The sequence below is a fragment of the Cheilinus undulatus genome, linkage group 1 (assembly GCF_018320785.1).
Source record: "Cheilinus undulatus linkage group 1, ASM1832078v1, whole genome shotgun sequence".
NCBI classification, from domain to species: domain Eukaryota; kingdom Metazoa; phylum Chordata; class Actinopteri; order Labriformes; family Labridae; genus Cheilinus; species Cheilinus undulatus.
Genome location: NC_054865.1, coordinates 44,292,218 through 44,303,477, shown reverse-complemented (window position 1 = coordinate 44,303,477; position 11,260 = coordinate 44,292,218). Strand labels below are relative to the sequence as shown.

The 11,260-nt window shown below is 40.5% G+C and overlaps 2 protein-coding genes across 2 annotated transcripts; both read left to right on the top strand.

Annotated features, from left to right (window-relative positions):
• The first annotated feature begins 830 nt into the window (after positions 1-830).
• Positions 831-7,555, top strand: obi1 (ORC ubiquitin ligase 1). Its single transcript, XM_041784790.1, has 6 exons — positions 831-972; positions 1,187-1,322; positions 3,505-3,596; positions 4,036-4,257; positions 4,701-4,789; positions 5,261-7,555. The coding sequence occupies exons 1-6, from the start codon at positions 901-903 to the stop codon at positions 6,549-6,551; spliced, it is 1,902 nt and encodes a 633-aa protein (XP_041640724.1). The 5' UTR covers positions 831-900; the 3' UTR covers positions 6,552-7,555.
• A 1,346-nt stretch (positions 7,556-8,901) lies between these two features.
• Positions 8,902-10,417, top strand: pou4f1 (POU class 4 homeobox 1). The gene is made up of 2 exons (XM_041792845.1): positions 8,902-9,024; positions 9,431-10,417. The coding sequence occupies exons 1-2, from the start codon at positions 8,902-8,904 to the stop codon at positions 10,415-10,417; spliced, it is 1,110 nt and encodes a 369-aa protein (XP_041648779.1).
• Positions 10,418-11,260: the final 843 nt, after the last annotated feature.

The window sequence follows — 11,260 nt, the reverse complement described above, 5'->3', positions numbered from 1 at the left end:
CAAAATTCAACACCTTGCCAATTTAATTTCTAATCAGCAGAGGTAGAGAAAAACAGAAAACATATGAAACTTGAAGTCTGAGTTGGTGGACTGGACCCCCACATAAACTGAGAGGAGTGTAAAATTATGTCTTTTTTTGACAGCTGATGTTTAATGAATTGATTACTAATGAAAAATAATGAATTTTAAATGTGATAAAATAGTGTACTTGCTAAACTGTTCACTACAACAGCTCGAAATTGCAGAAAAAGTGATGAAAAGGGGGGTTAAAGAGTGGCACAAATTGGTTAAATGGGGCAAAAGTAGGATAAGAAGCAAAAATAGGTGACAAGAATTTAAGAAAGGGGAAAAATGGGTGGGGAAAAATTTTGAAGGGGTGTAAAAAAGTAGTAAAAATAGGTTAAAATGGCATAAATGGGCAAAAAGTGGTAGAAATAGGTTAAGTGGAAAACAAATGTGCAAATGACCAGATAAAGCAGTGACTGTTAACTAAAACAGCTCTAAATGTCAACACTTATTCCCATACATTTATCAACAAAAGGGTGTAGCTACCGTTGACTCTGAATCTGCGTCAGAACTTTTAAAAGCCGTCCGTCTGATAACTGCACAGAAAACTCTCAAAATTTGAGTTGTCATATGTAACTTAGAAAACAATGAATGAGAAAATACTTACCGGCCAGAAGGCGACAGAAGTTTTGGCAAACTTTAGTAAAGTCGAATGATATGTGAAATCTCTCTACTCTAACTCTTCTCGCTGTCAAATGTTTGTGATCGAAAAGCCTTTTAGGCCTATATGGCTTTCCGTAGTTCTCAGACTACGCGCGCGGGTACTGGTGGGAGATTTGTATCCCTATAGAGGAGCTGTGTTTTGTCTGTGTCCGCGCTGTTTCTCCTCAAAGCATGGCTCTCAACTTCCAGGCTTCCACCCTTTCTCTTACTTTGCCGATTTCGTGTCAGATATGTCTCGGAAAGGTAACTGTTGTTTTGATTTTTCATCGTAACCACCCGTCAGCCGTTAATAAAGTTGTGTTTACCTGACAGACTGCTGCCTAGTAACCTTTGTGTTGTCTCGTTATCAGTAAATCTAACTTTAGCCACCGCTACTAACCTAACTTCTGTTTCCTGTCGTTAACGTTAGTTTGTGCTAAAACTTACCAACAAAGTGCTTGTGATTCTTTGTGTGCAGGTCAGACAGCCGGTCATTTGTGCAAACAACCACGTGTTCTGCTCTTCCTGCATGGAAATGTGGTTAAAGAAAGCTAGCCAGTGTCCTACCTGCAGGGTTCCCATCACATCAGAGAACCCCTGCAGAGAAATCATCGGTGAGTAGCTCTGAGAACTCAAGGGAATAACAAAAGAGGAGAGGAAATGTGAGATTATATTTGCCTGAAGTTGTAGTTGAGTCATCGTATGGCATGATTCATTCATGGCAGCATGAACACAGATACTGTTGAGTCAAATGTAGGTAGCAGTGATGTCTTTTACCATTCATCATGGATTATGAGACTGTATTGATATCAGTTTTGATACCATATCAACAAAACATATCTTGCCATAGTCCTTGGGATGCTACTTTTTTTTAAAACCAAAATTGCAGACAAGTTTCTACATACTGTCCAAACTACACAGACATAAGCAGTGATACAGTATCTTATCATAACCCATGCTTCTGTGAAATGCAGATAGTTGGCTTGCAATTTCTGATTGACTAATTCATCTTATGCACTTTTCTTATGAGGTACTGTAGTTTTAAATGCTTCTGTATTTTTCAATGCTATTGATCAGTGAACTGATGAGGGTATTTTTTTTATTTAAACAAGTAATAATAACAAGGTATAATCATGCTTAATTATGGAGAAAATTGACTGCTTATAATCCCCCCGTTTGACCATAAGTTTGAACATTTGCTTCCTGGGAAATTGATAGTTGAAATTAATTATCTCAAACTACCCATAACAGACCTTGTAAACATTGGCAATGAGGTTAGACCAGGGCTCAAATGTAATGTCCCAACACTGTAGTGACATGACTTACTATGCTATTCCAAATGTTTGAGACAAAAGGAATTAAGAAAGATGATAAGGGGAGTTTTGTCTGAATGCATTTTTGCTTATTGGATTGAGTATTTGTTTTAGCATGTGCTGCTCAATCCCAGATTTGTTAAATATTAGTGATCAGACAACACAGTGGTCTTTTTCTGTCCTCATTTAAGACTTAATTATGTTCCACATAGCAAAGGTTTTTTTAAATCTAGCTTTGCCCTGACTGATCAGTTTTATACTAAGATACTTTAGTTCATCCAATAGGATGCACAACAATTGTGCAGGGGTGGAAAGTAACTAAGTACATTTATATGGATTACTGTGATTGAGTAGTTTTTTTTGTATACTTTTACATTTTTGAGTACATTTTCAAATCATTGATTTTACTTTTACTTTATGATATTTTGTGGAAGTATTGTACTTCATTGCATTTTAAAGAAAAACATCAACTACTGAATAAGAAAAAAACAATAAAACAAGGAGGTCCAAGCCTTCTGTCAATGACATGACCATGGCCAGTAGTTTGGCTTTGACTACACATGACTGTCAGTAGCTCAAAGAGAGAATGATCTCACATTACATCCAAAAAAAGCTGTTGCATTCATTTTTATCATAAAGGTTTGCCTGTACCTAAACAGGTTGGAAATCCATATACTATGGCACATTAGAGAAAGATCCCATTTAATTGTACAACTCCCTTGGGCTCAAAAGTAACTACTCAGTACTTTAAGTAAACTTTGAATTAATCACTTTTTACTTTTACTTGAGCATATTTATAAACCAGTACTTTTACTTCTACTTTAATACATTTTAACCAAAATAACTGTAAAATAACTGAGTGGCAGCTATGAAAACCCAAGAGGCAAAAGAGCTTAACAAAACCCAAGTGACATCTAAATGACTTGGTATGTTCAAACATTATAAGACATAACATTATTTATGATGTATTATGAATTCTTGTTCAGTTTTTACCTTTTTACTTTATAAAGCACTATGGCCAACCTTTAAAGGTACTTGTAAATAAAGCTGGCTTTCCTTGACAGTCTAAAAATTTGAGACCTTGTCAGGAGCAGTTTGTGGGTATCTGTGTACTCAACCTGCTTGCTGTTTTCCTCTGCTTCTAGTTTCAATGCTTAAGCATAGAGACTTGAAGCAGAGGATCAATTTCTCAACTGAACAGGGATGGGCTTGACACTAACCCTCTCAGACTAGTAACCACCACATTTCCAAGGTAAATAATGTTCACTATTTAATCAAAGAATTCAAGAAACGGGGCTGAATATTTGTGCTTTTCACAATAAAATCCACCACAAGAAGACACCACAACTTTTCATAGAAATGCATTTTCCATGTTTTGGGTAGAGGCTCTGTCGTAAAAACAACCTTTTAATGACTATTCTATTTTATTTTAATTTTTTTGTTAGGTCTGTTGGTGTCTTCACATGTGTTTTTCTTCTTATAGGAGGCACAAATGAGAGTGATCACAGTGACAGCCCTCGCATGAGGAAATGCCTCAGAAAAACCCGGGGGGAACTGCTCCTGCGGGAGTATGAGGTATGATTTTATAGTACCATGTGCTTACACATATTGCATGTTGATTGATCAGCAATAGCTGTTGATGCTTTTGAAGAGACCCATGAAAACAAAAATGTTCAGGCAGGTTATCAGGTCAACACAGTTCAGTGGAGTTTCATGTCAGCCAGCCTTCATTTATAAAGATTTTGCTCACAGTTTATATTAAAGTGCAGTTTATTATAGCTGTAAACGTGCCTGAACATAATGTGGCACTTTCTTAAATGACTGTAATCACTATTTTGGGTTATGACACAGTGCCCTACTTTAAAGTTTCCAAAAAGGAAAAACAATACTTTAATACTAGCCCCACTTAGTGGTACTTTCAGCACTATGGGAGGTGTATGAGGATTGTAATGCATGCAAAGTCATGTGATTATTGTCAACCCTCGTAATGTTTTGGAAATTGTCTCTCTTGTAGGAGGAAATTGAAGGGCTTATCAGAGAAAATGAGGATCTGAAAGTAAAAAACCAAAGTCTGGAGTCACAGCTGAAGACAGCTTTGGATCCCTGCAGCATTAACACAGTGCAAACAGATGACAAGAAAGTTGATCCATATGTCCTGGAGGAATGGGCCAACAAGCTGCGAGCTGCCACAGATGCTTGTGATAAAGTAAAGCAGGACATGGACAAGCTTAAAGAGGTATACAGTCTGTTATATTTATGGCATTATGTCACTTTGTGAGGGCCCTCAAAAGAGAGGATACTCCTTATGAAGGACTTATAATATGTAAACACAGCACTGGGTCAGGTGCAAAGCAGTGTTATGCAAACTGAAGAGATTAGTGTTGAGCTTGAGACTCTTGTGATGTTCATGAATCCCTTTTTCATCATACTCAGCTAGAACTCTGGTCATTGTTGTATCTATATTTATCTTTCTTTATTAGGAACCTTACCACTGTAATGCCCTGAAAACCAAAAACATAATAAACTCGACTGCTGTTAAATCAACAGTTATTAATGCTTTATTTTGAAATAAGGAATGGGTAAACATTAAGACAGTGCTTTTTCATTTATACATTTAAGTTCTGGTGAATAGAGCCACCACGTAGCATTGTGTCATATGTGTGTCTTTACCATCCTCAGGCAAATAAGACATTACGATCTCAGAATGTGGACCTTGTACAGGAAAATATGAGACTGAAAGCAGAAGTTGTGAGCAGATCTCCTCAGAAGTAAGTATATGTCTTATGTTAATGGTGGCAAAATATGCTTGCCTCTTTCTGCGACTTCATAAATAAAAAAGGTATTAAATAATGTGTTTTCATTTCAAACTATGCTTTAAAGTCACTGCAAAATGAAATACTGTTAGAGATGGCAGTTATAGTTACACATTTTGGGAATAGTGACAATATGAGGTAGCTTGGATTTAATCTTCTTTTCCATAAAAATAAGTGAAGTTTGAGGTAATGATTTAAGGCTATATGTTCAGTAATTCCTACAAGATCTGCTTGTATCTTTATCAAATCTTAGATAAAGATAAAAAAGTTACAGACTTCAACATACATTGATATGGAAAATAAAACTCTTAAGTATAAATCTTTTATTTTACTTTCAAATGAAAAACATTTTCGTAGTCAGATGCATGAAAACTTTCAAAACTATACAATCTGCCTTATGGTATGGTTTGTTTTTTCTGCCTTCAGGTTTGGTCGATACACTGTTGCAGCACTGGAAGCTAAAATCCAGCAGTATGAGCGTGAAGTGGACCACTTGAATAAGGCACTAGAGCGCAGTGACCAGTACATTGAGGATCTGGAGTCCCGGGTTAGAAACTCTGAAAAGAAACGTCTTGATGTGCAGGAAGCAGGTGGAAGCAGCAAGGCTGGGTCTGAAAATTTAACACAGCAACAAAAAATCAACATGATGCTGAGAAGTTTGAGCGACAATGAGAGGCAGCTCATCTGCAGCAATCCAGAGGCTGAATGTCGTACATTTTCCAGGAATCACACTTTGGTGTTCATGCCATCTGCAGATCACAAGGAGTTTAACAAGAGTCTGACTGATGAGCAGAAGGACAACTTGGAAAGCGCCTCCTCTGACTTTTTGCCCACCACTCCGTCTTCTGCCTTCCGGTCCCTGACTCTCAAAAGCCCTGGCATCCGGGAAAAGAAAGTTGCATTTAAGCCTTCATCCTATCTGAGGAGGCTGGATTTTGAAGACTTTCCCAGTCAGGTCAAAAGTAGCAGTACAATGGAGAACCATTTTAAGAAATTCCCTAAAGTCTTGGCTCAAAATGATCCCATCCAGCCTTCTAATAATGTCTTGTGGGGGGGCTGGCAGAGATCGAAATCTAATGACCCCTCATGTCCCAGTACAAGCAAAGACAGCTCAGTTGAAGGAGCCACATCCTCAAATCCTGTAGATGATAAGTTGGATAGCTTCCAGATGTCTAGTGAGGCCTCCATGGATGCAGCTTACCTGGATAAAATCTCAGAGTTAGACTCTATGATGCTGGATGGAGAGAGCTCCAGCAGCCGAGGCTCACAGCTCTCCCTGGCCTCATCTCCTGCAGATTTGGACAACACTCTTGTCCCGGAAACACAAACCTGCCAGGGTGGGAAACCCATGCCAGAATGTGAGCATGAGAAGCACCCAAAAGGAGAAAATGTGAGCAGCACGTTAAGTGACAAAGAGGCTCCAAAAGTCTTTGCAGAGGTGTCAGGTAGTGTCCGGTCTCATACTGATGAGCTGTCTTTTGATTTGCTGTTTGATTCACTAGATGAGAATAAGGCAGCTGGTCCTTCTGGTTCTCTCAATTCAGAAAGCCAAGACCAGGATCAGGTTAACCCATCCTCATCCTCTTCCAGCTGCAGCAGGCAACCTATGAACACAACCAGAGACAGACACGCACTGAACATCAGCCAGCCGACAAAGAGAAAATCTCACAGTCCATTTAACACAAGCAGTCCCACCAAACTGTCAAAACTCATGTGAAGGTTTTAACAAACATTAACTTCATGTTGCTTCAGAATGTGATGCTAGATCTAACTTATTAATATCAGTCTGTCTGCTGTGATGTAGCATGAATTCACACAAAATGTGAGAAATTTGACAAAGACCCTGTTGGGTCTCAGTGGCTGTTGAACACTTTTGAGGCTGTGTTTCTTATAAGTCAGTTTCATCACTAGACAAACATCTCTGTATTGTTCTTTTGCGACACATATGTGCTTTACATTTAAGATGAAGCCTTTCTAAAATAGGTTATTTGTATGTTTGTCATTACAGTAAAAATGATCCTCATTACAGTCTTTTAGTGCTGACTTTGGGTCTGGTTGTCCGGAAGTTTTTCTGGATCACAATGGTCCCAATTTGGTAATCCCTTTCTTCTAATCCAGTTCACTTTCATCCTGGTTGTTCAAAGAAAATCTGGATAGGATCAATCTGATCTCTTATACACGTATGGATTATATAACCCATTTAACAGTTGATTATTACTTTAAAGGAGACTTCATACTGCATAGTTAATCCACAGGGGTCGCCTAATCAACACACTGAGTGAGACATTTCATGTTTGATATTGATGTTGTTTGGTGAAATATTTTACAGGAGTTAAATCCTTCATATTCAACAATCCAAATAGTATCTTTTCACTGCTGTCTCAAAGCAAAACAGCATTAAAGTGTAAAATATATTTAGAGTGATATTTAAATATCTACCTTTTATAAACCTCCTTGTAATCCAGTCTAAATGTAGCCGTCTGTTGGGTTAAAGATCACTGGGTGTTTGGAATGAAGTCAAGTTATGAACAACACATCCGGATCTTACCTAATTACATAATCATTTGAACCTCATTTTAAGATTAAATACTATCACACAGTTTAAATCCTTTTAGATTCCCTTTGAGCAACCAGGCCCCAAAGATGGATGAACATGACTGTCCTGAAAACATATTTTGAGTGAAACATTGCAATGTAAAAGCATATTAAAATAAACAGTAATGCAATAACAAACTGTGTACCAAATTGTGTGATTCTTTATTTTGTGTGAGTGCTATAATTATCATTTTATGTTGCCTCATGTGTATCAGGTCAGTTTTCATTCAATTTAATTTATATGGACCATACTTAGACTCATGTCTCAGTCTTACTTTAGAATTAGACCTTCATGATTATTAATGTTTTTTTTCAATGTCATACCTGTTTTTATCCACATTATCACATTAAGGAATCCACCGTCATTAAAACTCCAAAAACTCAGCCTATTCATGCCGATATAAAAGCACGTTGCACACTTTAACGACACACATTAGAGACCCCACACGCACAGCCATTCCTTTGTAGCAGAGAGCGCCTTATTTATTATGCAAATTTAACGATATCATGTATATTTCACATACCTCTAATCGCTGCATGAAATTTTAATTGGGCAACCGTTGTGGTTTGAATAAATGAAGTGTTAATTCATTGGGATTAATTAATTTAGGTAAAGACTGTGTACAAGGTTACGCTGGTGTATTAAATCAATTTGTTTAGTGCTCATCTGGCGATGATGGGCTTTAATGATAAAGGGGGCGGGCTCATTACTTGTAAGGGTTAAGATGTGAGACTGACTGGATTGAACCAAGGGTTCTAGACAATTAGATTTTTTAAACTGGTGCAAACAACGGATGAAGGGAATGAATTATAGAAATCCAAAAATTCTCCTCAGTCCTTTTTTGAGGGCTTGAAATAATTGCGCATTACGCACAGATAGTGGCAGAGAATGGTTCCTGATTTTCCCAGTTTAAGTCTATAATCATGATTCAAAGCAGGCTTTCTACCAACTATCAGAGCAGTTGAAAGTGCCCGCTTAAAAAAAACATCGTTAAGTCAATGGTTAGCGGCCTCTAAAAGTGAAGAATACGGCCTAAAGGCATTTGGACCGGCGCTGTTCCGCGCCTGGTTGGAGTGGAGTGAGCCCTTAAAAACGCAGGCGTCTAGTCTCCAGATGTTACTGCCTACCCTGTGAGCAGTTTTTATCTGTCAGCCTGCTCACTGTTCTGGCAGTTTATGTCTCGCGAGAGCAGCCGAGCACGGGCTTGACGAGATCTGAGGCGCTCAGGTGTAAGAGCCTCTCTCATCCCCAGCAGTGGGAAACAGTAGACAGATAAGTGCGTCTGAGAGACTGCAGGCATCTCTGTGATCTCCGGGCTCAAGGCTGCACTCGGCGCACTACACAGCGAACTCCACCGCATCATTACTGGATAGGAGAGAGGATCACTGTGTATCTATGACTATTTTACAGCTCTTGTAGCCGTTTCCCCCCCTTTTCTTCCCGTGCACTTTAATTGGAGAAGCTCGCCAAGATGATGTCCATGAACAGCAAACAGCCGCACTTCGCCATGCATCCTTCTTTACCCGAGCACAAGTACACCACCCTGCATTCCAGCTCGGAAGCTATAAGGAGAGCTTGTCTACAAACTCCACAGGTAAATTATCTCCTCAAAAAACTTCCACTTTTTCCTTTTTCTTGCCTTGGCTGCATGTGGCGCTGAACGCTGTCTGTGCGTAATAACAAGCGGTGCTCCAAGGCACATGCAGCCAAGACGCGCGCTTAATGTTTTTTTCATGTATTCCACGGCAATCACAAGAAGAGACTTCTTTTTGAGAGCATGCAAAGCCAGACTTCACTGTTTTTGTATTAATTTTTATGACTTGCCGCTTCTGAAGGAATACTCAAGCTGTGTTATGTGTCGCCAAAAGTCCCGTCTGACAGATACATTTATTTATGCATTTTCTCTTTTCCTTTCTTCTTCTGCTTTTCCCCTTTCTTACCCACTCCACACTTCTCTATCCTCCCTTTCTCTCCCCCTTTTTTAATTTCAACCCTCGCAGCTGCAGAGCAACATATTCGCGAGCCTGGATGAGACCCTGTTGGCGCGGGCTGAGGCTTTGGCGGCCGTGGACATCGCCGTGTCCCAGGGCAAGACGCACCCGTTCAAGCCCGACGCCACCTACCACACGATGAGCACGGTGCCATGCTCGTCGACATCCACTGTTCCACTGGCTCATCATCATCACCATCATCACCACCATCACCACCAGAACCTGGAGCCGCAGGACATCATGGACCACATCAGCTCGCCGTCCCTCGCTCTTATGTCCAGTGCGCACGATGGGACCGGCGGAGGAGGCGGCGGGGGCGGTGGAGGTGGCGGCGGAGGACTCATCTCCACCTCCTCTGCCCACCCGCACTCACACATGCACGGCTTGGGTCACCTTTCCCACCAGGCTATGAGCATGAACTCGCCTCTCACCCACCACGGGCTCTTACCGGGCCACCACGGGGGGAGTCAAGGCGGCCCAGGGCTCACTAACACCGGCCTGCCCTCCATCAATGACTCGGACACGGACCCAAGGGAGCTGGAGGCTTTCGCGGAGCGCTTCAAACAGCGGAGGATCAAGCTGGGGGTGACCCAGGCGGACGTGGGCGGCGCTCTGGCTAATCTAAAAATCCCCGGCGTGGGATCACTGAGCCAAAGTACAATTTGTCGATTCGAGTCGTTAACTCTCTCCCATAACAACATGATTGCGCTCAAACCCATCCTCCAGGCCTGGCTGGAGGAGGCCGAGGGGGCCCAGAGGGAGAAAATGAGTAAACCGGACATTTTCAACGGAGGGGAGAAGAAGCGCAAGAGGACCTCGATAGCGGCCCCGGAAAAGAGATCTTTGGAGGCGTACTTCGCCGTGCAGCCTCGACCGTCGTCCGAGAAAATAGCAGCTATAGCGGAAAAGTTGGACCTGAAAAAAAATGTGGTGCGAGTGTGGTTTTGTAACCAAAGACAGAAGCAGAAGAGGTTGAAATTTTCCGCTGCTCACTGATGGAAAAGGAAAGAAAGAAAAAAAAAGTTGTGGGACTGAATATGGGGACCAAGGGACACTAAAGACACCATTTTCAGTCTTTTGTCTCCAGCGCTTTTCCACGTTGGTGCACAATGGGCTTTAGATAACCCATTTTCTGAGGCTTCATATATCTTGTTTATTTTCACGTTATCGGTGAATGTGAAGTATGCAAATAACAGATTACACACAATTTCGCTCAGTTGTTTCGAGGGAAAAGTTTTAGCGACATTGCCTTTCAACACGTGGAAAAAAAGAGGTGATTTGCTTGATACTATAGCGAGTTATTTTCTCCGAATAGGCCTATTATTTGAAGTATAGCCATTTACGAATTACCTCATTGATTGTTGAGCTGTGTTTCTGCTTTGATTTTTGTCGTTGTTGGTATAGAATAATTCATGAATCTGTTCATTTATTCATCTGTTTATTTATCCTTATTTGGAGGCTGCTATAAACTCAAGTTGCAAACTTTTTATGGCTAAGGAATAAAGTAGGCCTGCATGAAATCACGGGCAGTAATTGAGCCTCTAAAGGCGGTCACATCTAGAGATATATTTATTTTGAATTTGCACAAAAAGCCCTTTAGGTTTATAGTGGTAATGGTTTTGTATATACAGACATCACTTCGTCACTTATCAGAGGTGAGCTCCTGTGTTTTTTGGAAATTAATTACTGGGTCTAAATTGGCATCACAGGTTTCAAACAGAGAGCACGAGCCTTCATAAATAAATGAGAGATCACAGTGAAAATAATGTGCTCCAGTTTGCAGTGCAAACACTCTATGCATTGGGAAAAGATTCACTAGAGCTGTCTGCTGATCAGACC

Coding starts and splice junctions, on each gene's coding strand:
- pou4f1 (XM_041792845.1), top strand. CDS start 8,902: ATGATGTCCATGAACAGCAAACAGCCGCACTTCGCCATGCATCCTTCT. Junction 9,025..9,430: donor CTTGTCTACAAACTCCACAG/GTAAATTATCTC, acceptor CAACCCTCGCAG/CTGCAGAGCAACATATTCGC.
- obi1 (XM_041784790.1), top strand. CDS start 901: ATGGCTCTCAACTTCCAGGCTTCCACCCTTTCTCTTACTTTGCCGATT. Junction 1,323..3,504: donor CCCCTGCAGAGAAATCATCG/GTGAGTAGCTCT, acceptor TTCTTCTTATAG/GAGGCACAAATGAGAGTGAT. Junction 4,790..5,260: donor GTGAGCAGATCTCCTCAGAA/GTAAGTATATGT, acceptor TTCTGCCTTCAG/GTTTGGTCGATACACTGTTG.